At 33.2% G+C, this 21516-nt stretch overlaps 1 protein-coding gene across 10 annotated transcripts in view; it reads right to left on the bottom strand.

Moving 5' to 3' along the window:
* The window catches only part of LOC131147989 (ABSCISIC ACID-INSENSITIVE 5-like protein 7), a 73146-nt gene that overhangs the window by 31322 nt on the left and 20308 nt on the right, over window positions 1-21516 (bottom strand). For 3 of the 10 annotated variants that reach the window (XR_009134975.1, XR_009134976.1, XM_058097704.1), the window contains exon 3: window positions 17940-17977. The exons of 4 other annotated variants lie outside the window; for them this stretch is intronic. Coding sequence is in view for 4 of the 6 variants with exons in the window: in XM_058097704.1 (XP_057953687.1) it covers window positions 17940-17977 (38 nt within the window). In the remaining 2 variants the exon portion in view is untranslated. Of the gene's footprint in view, window positions 1-10466; window positions 10843-17939; window positions 17978-21516 lie in introns of those variants that run through there. 3 more of the 10 variants (XM_058097702.1, XM_058097703.1, XM_058097699.1) reach the window with 2 other exon arrangements.

Genomic DNA, 21516 nt, shown 5'->3' with positions numbered 1-21516 from the left:
TTAAATAGATTAATCTTACTTTATGGTTTCTTCCCATTAGTGGTTAATTGGGAGAACATGTCGCTTTTCACCAAGAGCTTCTTATGCTAAAAGAATAGTTCCTATCTTTTTTATGATGATCGAAGGGGGAGAAGTTGGTTGGTGTTATAGAATGGGTACTATAGGTGGGTGTATTAAGCACAAATTTTTTGTGTTTCTTAAGACGTTTTTAATGAAAGTTCCTATTTTTTACTTAATATGTTTTAATGAAAGTTCAATTAGTTTGTTGTTTAGTCTTGATGTAAAAGGAACTTTCTAGTTTGAATAATAGCATAGCTCCAATGCATGTGAAATTGAATGATTTATTTATAACGTATATGCATAGAGTAAAGGGGATCAAAATTACATCTTACTCAAATCAAATGCATATATTAAGAGGGAGCTTTCAGTTATATCCTATGAGAACACCAATGGTTTGCCATCATAAAAAAGGGGGAGATTGTTAGCGTGAGTGACTACATGATCCTAATTGTCATATTTTGATGATAACAATCCATTAGTAGTTTTAAGTTAAACTAATCTTTGCATACTAAGATGTGGCATGTATAAGTGGCAAAATCACATAGATACGAGTTTTCGTGCAAAGATTAAGTGAACATTCTCATAGCAAGAGTTGAGCAAATTGCATGTACATACTAGTTCATAAGAGTACATAGGATATCACTGAGTCGTAAGTTCAATACTTATGAGTTTTCAAAGTCAAAACAAGAGTTTTATAAAAAAAAATCCTCTACTCAATTGCATTTTTATATGGGACAAGTTTTAAGTCATATTAGTGTTATAATCGTTTAAAGACTTGGTCGTAGTTGGGTTTAAGACCTTATTTATGCACCACTCAAATTCCTCTTTCAATTTTCCTAAAACACCCTTCAGTATTTGGAGCATAACCTTTGCTAGAGAACTCCATAAAGGGCAATCCTGGTATTTACGGAAAGCTATGGCAAAATCTCACAACTTTCGTGTTGAAGATCTTCACAGATGAGAATGTTTAGACAATACAAACTGGGCCAAATCATCGATGATTTCAAGTAGAGAGTTGAATAGTTTTTTGCTTGAGGAAACCATCGATGGTGTGGGGAAACCATCGATGTTTTGTGTCAGGACTCGGAATCCAATGGGCGAAAAAGGACTAGTTTTTAAATTATTTAATTTTTTTAAATGCCCAATGCTCATGTAACGGCTAGTTTGTTAATTTGCCTATATATACAAGCCCAAAGACTTGTTTAAAGATTGATCTTAGTTATTAACATTTTACAATATCATGCACAAACACTTTGCATTGTATCATCATCTCAAGTGCTCAAAATCTCTTTTGCTCTCTAATCTTGTGTCGATTCATTACTTGAGAGATTTTTGTGAGGTTTGTGTTGTATAAAATATATGCTCATTCAAGGAGCTTTGTTTGTAATTACATTTCATTTTGTAAGGGTTCTTTGTGAACCAAGTGTAAAAGGGATTGGCTTGTTTGGCCTCTTTGTGAACCATAGGGATTGGTTCTCGTGTGAAGGTTCTTGGTGAACCGGATTGTAAGGGTTCTTGATGAACTTTGCTAAAAGGCTCTGACTAAGCAAAATGGATTTTTTCCCGCATGTAAAGGCTTCTCTACCAGTGAACAAGATTTATAGTGGATTGTGGAGTCCTTGAGTGTGTCTCAAGGCATGGACGTAGGCAAGGGGCTGAACCTCATCAATATTGTTTGTTGAGCTTTTCCTCCCTAGTTTTTTATTTATGTCTTGTGCATGATTTAAGTTTTATATATTGGGATATAATTTCTTGTATCTTTCCAAGTCTTATTAATTTGTAGAGAAAAGCCTAAATATGCAAAAGAGTCCATTCACCCCCCCCCCCCTTAGTCTCAACTCTATGGCCAATAATTGGAATTAGAGTAAGGCGCTAACATTATCGAAGTAACTTCTAGAGTGGAAAATCAAATGGTGCATTTGTTGGACACTTCAATTTCTTAAGGAGAATCCGTTAACAAAGTACCCAAATTCAATGGCACCAACTACCTCTCATGGAAAAATCGAATGACTATCTTCATTCAAGCATACGACTTGGATTTATGAGAGATCATCTCAAATGGAGATTTCTCCTTCACAAAGAAAAATGACAAAATGTGTATATTCCGAAGACTATAATGGAGCTATCAATGAGTGAAAAGAGGTTAGTACAACTCAATTTTAAAGCAAGATATTATCTTAACTGTGCTTTAAATGATGTTAAATATAGTTGTATTTGCGGATGTGAAACCGTGATAGAAATGTGGGGTGTGCTTTAACACACCTATGGAGAGACGTCTCAAGATAATATATATGCATGCTAGTTAGAGAATAGGAGATGTTTAAAATAAATGAAGGTGAAGAAATTACATTGATGATCACTCGGTTCACACACCTCAAAAGCAATTTTAAAGCACTTGGTAGAGCTTATTCATTAGAAGATTATATTCAAAAAGTTCTCCAAACTTTACCCGAGTCATCATTGACCATTAACGAATCACAGAACCTATAGAAGCCTAAGAAAGAAACAAGTATATATATATGCATGCTAGTTAGAGAATAGGAGATGTTTAAAATAAATGAAGGTGAAGAAATTACATTGATGATCACTCGGTTCACACACCTCAAAAGCAACTTTAAAGCATTTGGTAGAACTTATTCATTAGAAGATTATATTCAAAAAGTTCTCCAAACTTTACCCGAGTCATCATTGACCATTAAAGAATCACAGAACCTATAGAAGCCTAAGAAAGAAATAGGTTTTGCCTTTGATTCATCTAGTGCTAGTCACCAAGGCATAGTAAGAGATAATGAATATAGTGAGGATGATATAGCAATCTTTACAAGAAAAATTAAGAAACTCTTAAGTAAGATAATGCAGCAGATAGGAAGACAAGAATCAAACAATAATAGCATTGAATGTTGTAATTGTAATAACACCGAGCATGACATGATGTATTGCCCTCTAAATCAAAATGAATGAAATTTTCTAATTGGGGACCATAATGCCATGAATGCTGCTACTTGGGATGAAATCGATGGATTATCCACCAATGATGAAATAGAGAAAGAAGCACTCTCTTGCCTTATGATTGACAAACAAACACAAGTAAGTTCAGATACAGATGATTATGCTCCTCTTATAATGATTTAAGGATCACATGCACTAATTCAATGGGGAGAGTTTGAGGTAGTGTTTATTGTAACTATTGTAGTTTTGATTCGAGCAAGTTTGTTTAGCCAAAGTTGCGCAAATTGTATGTGCATACTAATTCATAAGAGTACATAAGATGTCACCAAGTCATAAGTTCATTTCTTATGAGCTTTCAAAGTGAAAGCAAGAGTTTTATAAAAATATCCTTTACTCAAATGTATTTTTAAAGAATTTGTCCTAGGTGGGTTTAAAGCATCATTTATGCACAACTCAAATTCCTCTCTTGAATTTCCTAAAATATCCTTCAAGATTTGGAGCATAATTTTTTCTAGAAAACTCCAAAAAAGGTGATCTTGGAATCTACGAAAAGTTAAAAAAAAAAATCTCACAACTTTCATGTTGAATATTTTCATAGATGAGAAGGTTTAGAAAATGAACAACAGGGCAAACCATCAATGATTTAACTAGGTGCGTCGAAGGTTTCAAGTAGAGAGCTGAATGCTTTTTTGCCTGAGGAAATCGTCGATGGTTTGCGTTCAGACTTCGAATCCAACGGATGAAAAGCTAGTTTTCAAAATATTTAATTATTTTAAATGCCCAACAACCATATAATGGCCACTTAGTCAATTTGCCTATATATATACAAGCTCAAAGACTTGTTTAATGATTGGTCTTAGTTATTAACATCTTTAAAATATCATTCACAAGCACTTTGCATTTATTTTATCATCTCAAGTGCTCAGAATCTCTTTTGCTCTATAATCTTGTGTTCATTCATTACTTGAGATTTTGTGTGAGGTTTGTGTTGTATCAAATATCTGATCATTCAAGGACCTTTGTTTGTAATTCCTCTTCATCTTATAAGGGTTCTTTGTGAACCAAGTGTTAAAGAGACTGGTTCCTTTATTTGGGCTCTTTGTGAACAATAGGTATTGGTTCCCATGTGAAGGTTCTTGGTGACCCTTGCTAAAAGGTTCTGGGTGAGTGAAAGGGATTTGTTCCAGTGTGTAAAGGCTTCTCCGCTGGTGAAGGAACTTTATAGTGGATTGTGGAATCCTTGAGTGTGTCTCAAGATGTGGACGTAGGTAAGGGGCCGAACCAAATTTATATCATTTGTTGAGATTTTCTTCCCTACTCTTTTATTTATGTCTTGTGCTTGATTTATATTTTATATATTGTGATATAATTGCTTGTATCTTACCAAGTCTTATTATTTTGTAGAGAAAAGTCTGAATACGCAAAAGAGTCCATTCACCCCCTCTAGACTCAACTCTAGGGCCAACAAGTTCTTTGAACTCAGTGTTGACAGATGATTGACAAACATGTGTGAAATACTGATAAATGACAAAACACATATTGTGTGCTAAATGGAAATAATCATTAAATTATTTTTGTGTTCTTCTCGTTTAAGTTGCACTTTGATACTCTCTAATTATGTTATATGTGAATGTTTTGCTATTCAATGATTGTAAGGAAGAGATTTATATAACTACTATGTATTATAAGGGGAAGCATGATGCATAAAATGTTGTCGTCATTAAAAGAAGGGGAAAATGTTGGATTTAAGTTTTGATGAGTGACAAAGCTAGTTTATAAGCATGATTGATTAAATATTCTTTGTATACATTATGCTTTAACCTTGTGGTAAATGTATATTAATTAATGAAAACATTTATAAATGCATTTACAAATACTTTTGTAGACAATCTTACATATGCATTTACAAACAAGCTTACAAATGCACTTACAAATGCACTGTGAACAAGTGTCTAACTTAAGACCATGACTAATAAGTAACTAACCTATTTTTATTCAAATATATTTCCTATGTTATAACTTGATTATGATCTTGATTAGGTTTCTTATTAAGATAATGATAAGATATTTAATGGATAAAATTCAAATTTAAAAAGTAGTTTGACTTAACTTTATTAGAATTTCTATATTTATTGATGATCAAATCCTTGAACTTTATTGAGCTTTAACATTCCTTATATTGAAGGATTTTGTCCATTAGACATGGAAATTCATACCAAAGATGGTTTGTCTTACAAATGTAATCATATATGAGTTTATAGAAATAATTTTAGATATGTTTAAAATTGTGATTGCAAATGCACTTGCAGGTGCACTCAAAGACAGATCTGTAGATGCACTCACAAATGCAATTGTAAGTGCATCTATAGATGTACTAGCAGACACTGTACTAAAAATCACTAATCCATTTAAATTATTTAGTATATTATTAATTATGATTTTGATCAAATACTGTGACTGCTCATTGACAAGAATATTCAAGTTCATATTTTGAGTGAAGAAGCCAAGAAGATTGATTTGATGAGTATAAGTTTCCATTTTACTTGGGACCAAAGATTCATTCTTTTTTTCATAGAACTTCTTAACCATTAGATAATTATTGTTGACTCAAATATAAAGACCCAACACCATCTATAAATTAAGCACAACCAAATTGGAGAAAATTAATCGAAATACACATCTTGAAGGATCCTTCACTACTATCCAGATTGAGCTAAATTGTCATTACATTTTTAATTCATTTGGTTTTTGATGATGTATTTGCTTAAAATTTTGAGACCTCGATAAAGGCTTTCTAAGCTCACATATTCTAAAATTTTGTCTGTGTGAGATAGAAAAGATCTTAGAGACTTATCTCATTTTTATTCTTTTGTTGGTTGTAATGTTGGTGGAATTGGTATATCCTAGAGTTCTATAACAATGAGGTTAGCCAAAGGACCATGTGATTGGGGTTATGTTGACCTTAAGGGGTTGTGTTGTACTTGGTGCTATGACACAAGTTGTTGGTGGTTGTCCAACAATGGCAAGTAAAACAGTTCGTTAAAGGAGTTGATGTTGGTAAGGTGATTGAACCATTATGAAATCATGTTTGCCACTTTTATCTTTGTTTTATCTTATGCTTTGGTTTATGTGTTTCATTCCCATTATCTTGAACAACCAACTCAACAATTTCTTAAAATGAATATCTCATTATTGAATTCTTTATTGGGCACATTTTATTTCACAAAGTTAAGTTTTTTACTTTATCTTGTGTAATTTGTAATAAAATTAGAAGTTTGAAATCACCCACCCTCTTGGGTGCCTAACAAGATTAATAACTTCCATGAAAATAGTTTGTATCTAAGGTTGTGCTATGATTATTTCAAGTTTCCATTGTGTGTATAAGGATGTGTATATTGGTTTGGGAATATAATGCACAAAGTGTATAGGTATTTATATGAAACCTTTTAGATTGTATGGAGGCCAAATTCTTTAATGGAGTGGGTTGGGTTAAAGAAATGTAGACAAAAATAAGATAGAAGGGTGAAAGAAAGATATATATATATATATATATATAGAGAGAGAGAGAGAGAGAGAGATGGGTGAGCTTGGGTTAGGAGGATTTGGAGGTTTATTGAATGGAAGCTATAGTTGCTAAGCTCAATGAATAAAGGTTTATTGAATGGCAGCTATAGTTGCTGAGCTCAATGAATAAACATCAGGCATATAAATCAGGAGTTGAGAGAGATAACGAAAAGAGAAAGAGAAGGGAGAGATAATATTTTTTTTGGCCAAAATGTGGTTTTTGGAGCTCTGGCGAGGCATAGGGTGGTTGGTAGTGACTGGTAAATGTATTGTTGTTACGTTGGTGTCTATAAGGAAGGATTGCAGCAATGGCCAATCAGACCACCCCTTGTCCGCACATACTAAGACGGAAAGGAGGAAGTAATTAGTTGGGAAAGGAGGGATTGACCTTTGAGAGATGTCTTTCAACAGATACCACATGCTAGTGGCCATTACCAACATGGTTGAGAGTAACATATGTCTAGCACACGTGTCACCACTCCTTTGGCTCCCATCATATCCACAATTTCCTTCCAATTCTTTTAAGTTCACCTAATTCATGTCTGAGTTGATCGGGTCACCTACCTAGTTTTTCTTAAAATTGATATATATATATATGACTCGATTCAACAATTTATTTTAGTTCAAATTTTCTTAAAAAATTCAAAAAAATTCAAAAAAAAAACTAGAAACCCCAAAAACATTTTTAGGAATTTTGTATGTTTGTAGAAAATGTGGAGAAAAAATTTAATAGCTAGGGCTCTAAGAAATTTTCATGATTTCTATTTTCCACATTTTCTTAATATTTAGGTGGTATGTATAACCAATAAAAATCCAAAATTGTGGAAAAATATAGACAAAAGACACCCAAAATAGAAATAATTTTTTTACAAGCATTGCGAAGAATTTGGGGCTTTCTTAGCTAATTAATCACTTGAAAGTCTGATCCAATGCTTCTTTACTAGACAACATCTTCTTCCCCTATCCCTAGGCTTGACAAGGACTCCTAACCCCTAAAGATTTGATGCTCATAGGGGACTAGGAACTTACACGATGAGATTTGATTGAATGAAGGAAGAGTATTTGTTTGGATGCATGTTTGTACTAAGAATCATTTGATTTTTTAGCATAATGACTATAATGTGAATTTGGTTTGATTATCCTCTTCCCACAAGTCGAATTTTGGCTAATGATTAGATAGAGGGAAAGACCTTACTAGATGGTGTCTTCTTCCCGTGTCCATATGCAAGATAGAGGCTATCTTTTCCTGGAAATAGAATGGTTGAGGGGAGTTGACTATTAGACCAATAAAATTAGGTCAAAAGGAGGAAATATGTTTTGACTTTTTAATTACACTATGATTGCTTACTCGAAGTCTCCATTAATAAAATTTATCAAGTTTCTAGATTAGAATTCCTTTTAAAAAGCAAAAACTCTTTTCTAGTCGACGATGGTAACTGCAATTTTCAATCAAATTCACGCATTCTTAAAACATGTTTTCAAATCAATAACACAAATCTATATATTTTATAATACACCTCCAAATTGCATTGTCAAATCAATGATACAACAAGATGTTTCTTTCCCTTTTTTTTTCCCCATTTTTGAAAATGTTTTCTTCAAATCAGTAATACAAACCAATGTCCCCTTTAAACATGTTTTCTTCAAACTAGTAGCACAATCTAATATTTTTCAAAATCAACTTCTCATCATCATCTACACCATTTTTTTTCAAAATTAGGAATATTGAGGCTAAACCTTTTATATAGAGTAATCCCAAGCACTTTGGGTTCTCTCAGTGTCGCACTTGAGCAATTTTAATGGAAATGACATTATCTAATGACCAAAAGGGTCTTGTCCTTTTAATTATTTCCTTTCTATTTCTTTTCTTCCATCAAGTACCCATACGTGGATCGAAGTAGCTAATCTTAGAGACGGTGACAATATGGGTGCTGGTTGTCTAACCAACCTTGAGATTATTATACAAGTCACCTTCTCTATACATAAATATACTTTTAGACCTAATATTCTATTTTTAGGAATTTTATAGTCTTTCTTTGAATTTACTTCTTTTAGGGGAAAAAAAAAAAAAAAGAAAGAAAGAAAGAAAAGGTTGTGATTTTATTTTTTTTATTTTCTTCCCATGTTTGTTTTTTTAAGACCCATTTTTCAATTTTATTTTGAGATTATCATACTAACGCACTTCCTACGCTCCCCCAGCAAAAAACTCCAATGTCAATAGATGTCCATAAGCATCTCAAATCATTATAGACATATTTATAGAAAATTATAATATCGCATATAAAGAAATTATGTCAAACATTTAGTGAATGAGAATTGTAGTCCACTTGAATGCCAAAAATAAGTGTAATTCCCCAAGTCAAGTGACTAGCCTAAAACCTTTTAGGCTAGCTATGATAGTTAAATAAGGAATTCTCATCACACCCCCATCTTTGGTTCAATCTTATGAACATAGTGGTGTATAGATATGATATTCTCTACTTCCTTGCTTCCCATAAGATAACATGTCTATATGACATGCATTTGTTAGTCTACGTGGGTAACAATGAGTAGTACTACCTTGTTGGTCTAATTCTATTCATAACATTCTAGGTCACGTTCACTTGCCTAATAACTTTTGAATTAGTTAATTAGCCTAAAATGCTCAAGTTGTTTTGTTTCTATAACCAATATGAAATTAAGATATAGGTGTCACAATTCCTTAGTTAAATAGATAATGCCTTCATTGCGCAACATATATATGACAAAGCTAATCTCACCTACGTTTGACATGAGTATGCTCTATCACACTATCTAGCTAGTATTCCACATCTTCTTGCCATGTGTTCCCTCCAAGGTAAGATTGAGTAAAGAACTTTTGGTTTGGTAAACTAGTCTAAAATGTTTAAAATAAGTTATTTGGTACTTACCTTGCACAAAGCTTACATATGTCCCATAAATACTTCCTTCATAATCAATTTCAAATTGGATTAGGGTGTCATAAAAATACTAGCTTCTTACTTTGGTTAGCATCAAAGTAAGAGCCTCCATAATAACAAGGACAAGAATGTAAAGCAACCCACTTTTTCATATATCATTTTAGAAGTCAGAAGGAAATATTTAATTTGATTCTCTTTCAAATAAAATTATGAATAGAAAAGAAATCTTTAATTTTCTCTGTCAAATAAAATTGTTAGGCTAGCCCTTGTTAAAGATGTATAGGTAGTTACCCTATTTCATAAGGGGTGCCTCATAAAATAAGGAGTAGGAGAGAGTCATAAAAATTGTAGAAGAAGGAAAAAGGTGAAATAGGTTAAGGAACTTAGATTAAGGGATAGGAAGGTTAAAAAGAGGCTAAAAGAGGAATAAAGAGACACTAGGGCCTATTTTAGAATTAGGCTGCTATATTAATTTATGAAATTGATTGGGAGATTCTCTTATAATAACATATATGTATACCATTTTCAAGTTAAACCTACATTAATAATACAGTTACAAGCATAAATTCAAAATATTAAATCCTAATAATAGAGTTAGAATGTTTCTAATCATTAAAGATCTCGTCATAAATTGGAACCATTTCCTAACATTCAAGGTCTAATTATTATTGTTCTCTTATGCTAAACTTGATTATTGTTTGTTTTGTCACTTGGTGACTGGGATACCTTTGTCCTAGATGACTAGGTAATTGTCATCCTAAATAACTAGGTAGCCTTCTGTCTCTTGATGACTAGGCCATATCTATCATGTGAATGGCCAATTATAGCTCCGTTGTGCTTGATGATAATTTGTTTTCTTTGCCTAGTAACTAAGTGACCTCCATGCCCCTTGCCTTGGTGACCTCACATTGTAATTCCTTAGGTGATATTCTTCACTATATAATCATTGACATACTCCAAAAGGGTGCACAAAGATGGTACAAATAGATAGTAGCTTATAAGAGGCTTTGAAAATTTTTGCATCCTTACAAGGATAAAGCTGGCCTTCTAAGATAATCAAGTCCAACACATCATCTAATTTATTTTCTATAAGCATGGATATGATTTTATAGAAGAAGAGTTTAGGAGATGAATACAATAAAATTCCCTAATGGACTCTTTCTTGAAAACCCAAATTAATAAAACTCTCTATTTGAAGCAAAATATCATTTTTTATATTCCAACAATGATAAAGCATAGATAAAGTCAAACCCTTATGCCTAGGCATGTCATCTTCATTGATTTCCTTTATAACAAGGAGTCTCCTAATCCTTAATGCTTTCTCCAAATTTGATTTGCTAAGTCGATCAAGCTGCACTCAAATTATCCAAAGTTGGTTTCCATGAAGAATAGCCTTAACTACACAAGAACACATATAGAAAAAGTATGTGTATGTGTATGACTACACATTAAAAGATGAAAAAAAGATGCATGAAAATTGTGTCTAATGCCTGAATTCAAAAAGTTAGTAAAACACATTTCACTCCAAGAGGGTGCAAGGAAAATAACAAAGTCAATTAGAATTTGACAAGACAAAAACGATAAATGTGAACTTTGAAATAAGGTTTTATATCTATGTACGTAGGCCATATTTCTTATGCATGTAAAATTCAAAAAAAAAAAAAAAAACAACATGAAATAAAATTGATAAGGCTTTGCAAAGATGATCTATGACTTCAAATAACTCAATACCATAAATCAAGCTATAACCAACCTTCCTATAAAGTCAAAAAACTTAGAGCATTCAATCTAAATGTCTCATCAAGGAAACACATGGTCAAAATCCCACTAACTGCATATGTCGACGATGTCAATACAACATTCTAACATTATACCCTAGTTTGAAATACCATACCACAAAATAGATTTTTAGCTTAACAAGGCTTAATCTCGTTTTGGTAGACAAACCAAGGCATCTAATTGTACTGTTAAGCATGTATATAGGTATTACAGTATAAAAACACAATGAAAGATGCAAATTGGAAAGTCATGAAGCACACAAGTAAATGAAAGATGTCTGTTGAAGAAAAGTTTGGATGAAGAACAAGCTTAAGGATATGAAGACCTAATTAGTTTACATGTGTATTGTAAACTAGGTTTCATGTAAGTACATCTCAATTTATTTTTGTTACAAAGCTTTTAGGCTATTTATTTAGACCCAAGATGCATTTCAAATTCTTGAAAAATATTTTGACATAGTCCAAATTTTATTTCAAAAGATTAAAATCACTTTTTGAATTTAAATTATAAAGGAATTTGAATTTCTGAACAAACTGTTCTAGCATTAGAGAATTTAGTCAACCTAACCTCAGGTTCCATTGACCGAATGGCTACTGCCATTATAAAGTTTTAGACATACTAGTTCGGGCGACTGAACTTAGATTTTAGTCTACCGAATGGCTACTACCAGTTTTGAAATTTAGAATTAAATTGGTTTGGGCAATTGAAATGTCTGTTCAATCAATCGAAGAGCTGTGATAAGTTTTGCAAACGGTAAAAAATATTTTTGATTTTCAAATATAATGTTACCTAAACACGTATAAATGGCTATAATTCAAACATACTTATAAAAGGCCAACCTTAATCGTGTTTGGTTCACTGAACATACAGATTTACACTTATCAATCGTGTTTTTTGCCGCCCTTGCTAAAAATATTTTTTCAGTTGTTCTTTCAAGCGCACAGCTTTCAAAACCCAAAAAACTTAGCCTAACTCTTTAAGCTTCTTAGAAAGTAATTTCTGAGAGTGTATTAGAGTGCTTATTGTGTACGAATCTACTTTGGTTAAAGATTGAGTTCTCATTGTACAAATCAGTTCTGAATTTTGTTGTGTAAAGTGATGACTCTGGCATAACTACTTAAAGAGTTTCAAGCAACTGAGGGCCTCATTAGGAAGCCAACTATTGCTCTTGTGACTAAGAAAGGTCCTTCTTCTAGGCTAAAAGGCTAAAAGAAGCAGAACCAAGGCTGAAAGAAGCAGAAAAAGGTTCAAAAACAACAAGGAGCTCCTCCAATAGTACGCCGGCCGCAAGATGGAGTGAAAAATCCTAAAGGCAAGTGTTTTCACCACAAGTAGCCATAGCACTAGAAATCACAATGTCCAGTTTATCTCGCCAAACAAGACAACAAAGGTCTATCTCATTCACTATTAGTTGAAACATGTTTAGAAGTGATATCTACCGATACCTGGTGTTTAGATACGAAAGCCACTAATTATATTTGCAATTATTTGCAAGGGTTCTAGCAAATCCGCTAGCTAAGTGATGGGGAGATTGACATATTTCTGGGAGATGGCATGAGAGTGTTAGTAGTTGCAATAGGAGATATTCGCATTTCTTTTCTGGGAGATGGCACAAGAGCGTTAGTAGTTGCAATAGGAGATATTCGCATTTCTTTTGGTAGAGATAGGTTTTTAATATTGAGAGACTCCCTTTATGTGCCTTCCATTATAAGGAATTTGATCTCAGTTTCCAAGTTGGTTGATCACGGATATTCCGTTTATTTTAATAACTCAGTTATTATTAAGTTAAATAAACATTTTATATGTTCTAGTACATTGGTGGATGGTCTTTATATTATTAATCATGTTTCTTCTACAGTACAACTAAATGAATTAAATAACACTAATAAACTACCATGTAAAAGAAAGAAACCTTCTGAATTGAACCAAACTTATCTTTAGCACTTATGCCTAAGTCATATTAATCTGAGACAAATTTCAACACTAGTTCAGAATGGACCATTAGGTTTATTAGAAGTGGAGGCACTATCAGTTTTTAAGTCCTACTTAGAAGGTAAGATGACCAAGCAGCCCTTTTTGGCCAAGGGCTATAGGGCAAAAGAGGCATTAGAACTGGTTCACTCTGATTTGTGTGACTCCGTGAATATCCAGGTTAGAGGTGGTTTTGGTATATCGTTACTTTCATTGATGATTACTCAAGGTATGGGCATATTTATTTGATGTGCTGTAAGTGTGAATGCTTTGAGAAATTCAAGGTAGTTAAGGCAGAAACGGAGAAGCATTAGGGTAAATGTATCAAGACACTACGATTTGATCATGGTGGCGAGTACCTCTTCGGAGAATTTGTGGATTACTTATTAGAAGAGGGAATTGAATCCCAATTTTCTGCACCTCGTATGCCACAACAGAATGGTGTAGCAGAAAGAAGGAATAGAACTCTTATTGACATGGTCAGATCTATGATGAGTTATTCATATTTTCCTAATTCGTTTTGGGGGCGCACACTAGAAATAGCGGCTTATAATCTAAACTTGGTCCTATCTAAGTCAGTACCTACTACACCCATAGAATTGTGGACTGGGCACAAACTTAGTCTGTGGCATGTTCAGATATAGGGTAGTCTAGCCCACATGCTCAAAGGGAAAATAGATAAGCTAGAATCAAGGACAAATGTCTATTTATTTATTGGCTACCCTATAGGAATGAAAGGTGGTTTATTTTATCGTCCTAAGGATTAGAAGGTCATTGTTAGCACCAATGCCTGATTCTTAGAAAAGGACTACGTAATGAACCACAAATCCAGAAGTAGGATTATTCTAGAAGAGTTGAGAGGAGATATACCAGCTATACCAATAGTGCAAGAAGAACCACCACAAGAAAAAGTTATTGACATCCCATTGCCTCATCAAAGTCGAAGGAATGTTGTAACTTGAGCTGAGCCTAACCCATCACGTGCATTTACCATCAATACACCGGCTGTACAACCAGGGCAGAATGATGGTGCACAAGGATCAAGATCAACACAAAAAAGCGTGCCTCGTCATAGTGGGAGGGTTGTACACCAGCCTGAATGGGAATATGTTCTTGGGAGAGTCTTATGACAAGATCCCTAATGAACTGGATACCAAACCCAATAACTACCGTGAAGCACTTCAAGATAAAGATGCAGAATTATGGCAGGATATTATGAAATCAGAGATGGAGTCCATGTACTCTAATCAAGTCCGGGATCTTATAAAGTCGCCTGAAGGGACAAAACCCATTAGATGCAAGTAGATCTATAAGAAGAAAAGAGGAGGAGATGGGAGGGTGCAAACCTTCAAGGCTAGACTTGTTGCGAAAGGGTTTACTCAGAAAGAGGGAATCGACTATAAGGAAACTTTCTCGCCAGTAGCCATGCTAAAGTCTATCTGGATTCTCTTATCCATTGCAGCTCATTTCAATTATAAAATTTGGAAAATGAATGTCAAGATAGCTTTCCTAAATGAAAGTCTTGATGAGTGCATCTATATAGTGCAATCAAATGGTTTTGCAGCAATAGGCCAACAACACATGTTGTGCAAGCTTAATAAGTCCATTTATGGACTTAAGCAAACATATAGGTCTTGGAACATCCGTTTTGATCAAACCATTAAATCTTATGATTTTGATCAATGCCCTAATGAGTCATTGTTGGCCTAGTTAGGCTTACAAACTCCTGGTTTTCATGATAACAAAGTAAAGTTATCTAATGTGTTTCCAAGTGATATTATTTCAGGCAAAGATGATTTGCTCAAATTTCACATACCCTGACATGAAAGCTTACAAGGATCAAGGAACAAAGAAAGTCACACATGAATACCGAAGATCCATAATGAAAGCTCATAGAAGTCTGAAAGATTAAAAAGCAGCATCAAAAGGACTCAAAGCAAAGAAGTGTCAAATGTGTTTATAGAACAAGCTTTGTAAGTACTTCAAAGTTGATTCAAATATGAATTTTCATTTTGAAGCTCATCATGCAAAGACATACTTAAGAAACCTTAGTTTTAAAATCTTGATACATGTTTTTCAAAGTTAAAACAAGTTAAAATTCCAACGTTAATTAAACAAAAGAGAAAGAAATCAAAAATGATTTGAAAAGAGAAATAGTCAGTTGATAGACGATTGTCTGTATAAGGACAGACGACTGGCAAGTTAAACACCCTAAACTAACAGAAGTCAGAAGCCTAACAAACAACTGCCAGTGTAAAGTGAGACGCATGTATGTGTTCTGCCAGCCGAATGCCATCATTTTGTGTGTTTTGAAAAAAATGATATGTTTAGTGACAGATGACTGCCACTTTGAGGACAGGCGACTACCACCTCTCTGTTTGTGAATTTTGTAGTTGTAATACATGGACAACCGATTGCCAGTGACTACACAGTCATCTGGCTCAGTAGATTTCAAAATCTCCAACGGACATATTTTTAAAATTTAAATTATTTGAAGCCCAAATTAATTTATAGCTTGGACCCTACTCAACGTAAACTTGGGGAACACGCAAGAAGTATTTATACATCTATAAATACCCTGAAGGCTCATTAATTTAGACACCAAGAAATCAATTCAGCTATCATACTCTCTCAAAGCTTACTGAAATTCTGAAAGTTTTCTATTGCTCTCATCACTCTCGAAAATCTTTGAAGCCTTGCTGAGTTTCTCACTATGATTATGCATCGATTTTTGATTCTTACATCTATTGAAAGATACTTACGGTGATAAATCTTTAGAGCTTTATAGTGAATTTTCATATTCTAAATTTACTGAAGTACTTAGTTTTTCAATTTGTACTAATCAGCTCTTTGAGGAGCAAGTTCTTGTAGGCCTTGTTTTTTATATTTGTAACAGATTGATTGACGGTTCGAGTGCTGAATCGTTGGACCAAACAAGGGCATATTGTTTGGAGAAGATAGGCTATAGTCGTACCCAAGGAGTGTTGTAACTGGTATTATTCCACCTAGTAAAGTAACGATGATAGTGAATCCTTTGGTGATTTTGCCAAAGGCGAGGATGTAGGTTGTGTTGAAGCTAAACCTCATAAAATCTTGTGTTCTTCTTTCTATTCCCTATTCTTTATTTTTTAGCAAAATTTACAATCTCTGTGGTTGCTTTAAAATTAATAAATTCTGAGTGTTCGGTTGTTAAATAGACCGGAAGGTAATTTGTTTTGGTTTGATCAACATTGATTGCGGAAATCGAAATGGACTACGTTCGTTGATCTTCCTTAACTTATTATACTGAAAGTTTATTTAAAAGCTAAACATTGGGAAGAAGTGTAATTGTGATACAAGGCTTAAATAAGTTCAGCAAATTTTCATATTAATACAGGGTTATTATTACAAGAATTGAGTGGTTGATAATTTTACTTTGATTGTGATTACTCTGAATTAATTTTGATTGTATTTAAGCATTGATTATAACACAAAAGGTATTAAAAAGGAGGAATAAAATTTTTAAATCTCAATTCACCCCCATCTTGGGAAAGTTATTCCAATTTCAATTGGTATCAGAGCCCAGTTATAGTAATTCCTAACAAGAAACTGTAAAAAGATCAAATGGCAAATATGGAAGTAGCACCCTTCGGTGAGGGCCAATCCTCAACCCATCCACCAATCTTTTGTAGACATACTATACCTTTTGGAAAAAGAGAATGCAAATCTATCTCCAACACACGGATTGGAAAGCATTGGAAGTAGTTATGGATGGAGACCTTATTCCCACTAAGATAGTAGATGGAAAACAGATTCCAAAAGAGAAAAAGGATATGACCAATTCAGATTATAAAATGCTTCAAATCAATTCAAGCACTATAAATGCTTTATACTGTGCTTTAGATGCTAAAAAATTTAATAGGGTCATGGCCTGTAAGACGGCTAAAGAACAAATTAGAAGTATCATATGAAAGAACAAAAGATGTTAGAGACAATAGGATAGACATGTTAACAAACGAGTATGAATCATTCAAGATGAATTCAGATGAAACCATATCAAGTATGTACACAAGATTTACCCATATAATCAATTCCTTAAGTGCCGTAGGAAAAACTTATACTACCTATGAAATGATTAGAAAAATTCTAAGAGGCCTTCCCTCCATATGGGAACTAAAAGGTACAGCTATCATGGAAGGTAGAAACCTAAAGACCACCTCTCTAGATGAACTCGTAGGTTCACTACTTACCTATGAAATGGCCCTTAAAGGAAAGAAATCTTGAACCCAAACATAAAAGGTCAATTGCATTAAAAACTTCTAGTAACAGCTCAAGTGAAGAAGAAAGTGAATCAAGTGACTTAGATCAAGATGAATTAGCATTCATCACTAAAAGATTAGGCAAATTTTATAGGAGAAATAAACAGTTTCCTAGAAAGTTTAATAAAAAGAAACCTGAAAAAGGAGAGATAAATAGAAAAGAAAATTAAATTAAAAATGAACCTTCTATATGCTTTCATTGTAAGAAACCAGGGTATATCAAGTCGGACTGCCTGTTACTCAAGAAAGAGAAGAATAAAAAGAAGCTATGAAGGCCACTTGGGATGATTCAAGCTCCAGCGAGATGGAAAATGAGTCAAGTAGACAAGAGATGGCAAATATATGCTTCATGGCTAATGACGAAGAGGTAAACTCCTACTATTCCTCTACAAAATCTTACGATGAGTCTTGTGATGAGTCTTCTGATAGCATGTCTTCCTATAAAGAATTACAAGCTGAGTTATTTTCTTTACATAAGAGATTCATAAAAATTTCCGAGAGAAATATAACTTTGAAAGATCAAAATAAAGAATTAATGAAGCAACTTGAAACATCTACAACCAGTGAAAAAGAGAAAGATTCTTGTATTGAAAAATTAGAAGATGAAATAAAAGAAATTACTCAAGAGATAGGAAAAATTAAAGAAGATGATTTAAACAAAAAAGGAGTTAGAGATAATCGAACTTAAAAAATCAGTAGAGGATAAAGAGAAAATTATATATAACTTTACCAAAGGAAAAGAAAACTTTGAAAACATGATTGGACAACAAAGACTAAATGGAAACAAATAAGGGATAGGTTATAATGGAAAAACAAACAAAAGGAATAAAAAATTATACATGGGATATTTTGTCAAAGAAGCCAACTACTATGCTAGTACTTCTTCAGACAATAAACATGAACACACCACTTGCTACATGTGCAAGACTAAGGGTCATCTAATGTTCAATTGCCCACTAAAAAGAAAATATTTCAAAGTACAAGGACAATGGAAATTCAATAATGGAACTAAAAACAATACAAAGAAAGTTAAAAGAATTTGGGTTCCAAAGACTAACACAATGAATCCCTCATTGTATGTATGCTTTAGGACTACACGACAGCGGGTGTTCAAGGCATATGACAGGTGATAGGACCAAGTTCATCACATTAAAACAAAAGGATGGGGGATACATCACCTTCAGTGACAATGCCAAAGGTAAAATTATTGGCATTAGAAAAATAGGTAAAGAACCTTCCCTTACTATTGATAATGTGTTATTAGTAGAAGGATTAAAACACAATCATTTAAGCATTAGCCAATTAAGTGACAGAGGGTTTGAAATAACTTTTAAGAAATAAAAATGTGTTATCCAAAATCTTAAAAACAATGAAACCTTGTTTATAGCTCATAGGATAAATAATGTTTATTGTATAAACTTTGAGAACTTAGTAAATCAAAACATAACTTGTGTGGTAGCAATGAATGAAATAAGTTGGTTGTGGCATAGGAAACTAGGCCATGCTAGTATGGATCTTTTATCCACATTATCTAAGAAAAATATTGTAAAAGAATTACCAAATACTAAATTCATAAATGACAAGGTGTGTGATGCATGCCAAAAAGGAAAGCAAGTTAAAACAAGCTTCAAAAAGAAAAAATACATATCTACTAAAAGACCCCTAGAACTCTTGCACCTAGACTTATGCGGTTCAACTAGAACCTTAAGCTTAGGAGGCAAACAATATGCTTTTGTAATCATAGATGACTATTCAAGATTTACTTGGGTAATATTCTTAGCAAACAAAGATGAAACTTGTGACATGCTAATCACCTTATGCAAGAAATTACAAAATGAAAAAGGCTATAATATAACTAATTTTAGAAGTGATCAAGGCAAGGAATTTAAAAACAAAGATATTGATAAATTCTGTAATGAACATGGAATAAACCATAATTTTTCAGCACCTAGGACTCCACAACAAAATAGAGTTGTAGAAAGAAAAAATGTAACTCTCCAAGAAATGGCAAGAACCATGTTAAACAAAAATAATCTACCTAAATACTTTTGGGCAGAAGTTGTGAATACAGCTTGTTACATTATAAATAGAGTATCCATAAGATAAAGTATAGACAAAACACCATATGAATAATGGAAAGGTAGAAAACCCAACATTTCCTACTTTCTTGTATTTGGGTGTAAATGCTTTATTCTTAATACTAAAGATGATTTAGGAAAGTTCGATGCAAAATATGATGAGGGTATCTTCTTAGGTTACTCTACAAATAGTAAAGCTTATAGGATTTATAGCAAAAGGACTCTTACTATTATTGAATCAATACACATAACGTTTGATGAATCAAATAATTATGACAATAAAGTTAAGAAAGATGAAAAAGAAGATATCTCACAAAAAGTAGAAGATCTTGAAATAAAAGAAGAAAATAATAATGAAGCTTCAAATGAAAACATCATAGAAAATCTAGAACTACCTAAAGAATGGAGATATGTTAAAAGTCACCCAAAAGACCAAATTCTTGGTGAACTATCAAAAGGAATAACCACTAGAGCCTCATTAAAAAAAAAAAATTTGTCTCAAGATGAACCCAAGAATATAGAAGAAGCCTTAAAAGATGATTCTTGGATTATAGCTATGCAGAAGGAACTAAATCAAATTATACCTAAACCCAAAGATAAATCTATCAGAGGAACCAAATGGGTGTTTAGAAATAAAAAGGATGAAAATGGGTAGTTGTAAAAAATAAAGTTAGGCTAGTAGCACAAGGCTATAATCAAGAAGAAGGTATAGATTATGAAGAAACCTTTGCTCCCGTAGCAAGAATGGAAGCTATAAGAATGCTTCGTGCCTATGTAGCCAATAAAGACTTCAAACTATACCAAATGGATGTAAAAAGTGCATTCCTAAATGGTTATATAAATGAATAAGTTTACGTTAAACAACCTCCAGGTTTTGAAGACTTTAATTACCCAAATCATGTATTCAAGCTAACTAAAGGCTTATATGGATTGAAACAAGCTCCTAGAGCTTGGTATGAAAGACTAAACAAGCTCCTACTCCAAAAAAAAATTTCAAGAGGAATGATAGGAAGCTTACTTTATTTAACAACAAGTAGACCGGATATCATGTTTAGTGTTTGTATGTGTGCTAGGTTTCAATCGGCTCCTAAGGAATCACATCAAATTGCAGTTAAACGAATCCTTAGATATTTACTAGGCACACTTGATCTAGGTTTATGGTATCCAAAGGGAATTGATTTTGAAATGATAAGTTATTCAGATGCGGATTGTGCAAGATTCAAAATAGATAGAAAGAGCACTAGTGGAACTTGTCACTTTTTAAGACACTCACTAGTTTCGTGGTTCTCAAAGAAACAAAATTTCGTAGCATTATTTATAGGTGAAGCAGACTACATAGTAGTTAGGAGTTGTTGTGCTCAAACCTTGTATATGAAACAACAATTAAGGGACTTCAAAATACAATACCAAACAATCCCTATAAAGTGTGACAATACAAGTGCTATAAATATTTCAAAGAATCCGGTATCACATTCAAGAACCAAACATATTGATATACGTCATCATTTTGTAAGAGATAATGTAGATAAGAAAGAAATAGTACTTGAATTTGTTAACACTCACGATCAATTAGCTGATATATTTATAGAACCATTAGATGAAGATCAATTTGTATTTATCCGACGAGAATTAGGAATGTTACATGTAAGAGAGGTTAACTAGGAGTGAATCAAATTTTTCTTCAGAGTAGATGACTTCCAAACACTAGGCAGGCGCCTGACAGGCTACTGTCTATCTGGAAAGACAGTGGACAGATGACTGTCAACTTGGTGACAGACGACTGTCCCACAGCGGTTCATGTTCTTTTAATATAAAAACACTCTTTTCAAAACCCTCAGATGCCTGTCCATTCGTCTCCCCTTCTTTAAACCAGCTCCTCTTCATTCTCTTCGAAGTTCC

Source organism: Malania oleifera, chromosome 2 (genome assembly GCF_029873635.1).
Source record: "Malania oleifera isolate guangnan ecotype guangnan chromosome 2, ASM2987363v1, whole genome shotgun sequence".
Taxonomy (NCBI): Eukaryota; Viridiplantae; Streptophyta; class Magnoliopsida; order Santalales; family Ximeniaceae; genus Malania; species Malania oleifera.
Note: the sequence above shows the minus strand (reverse complement) of the source record. Positions and strands in the feature narration are given on the sequence as shown.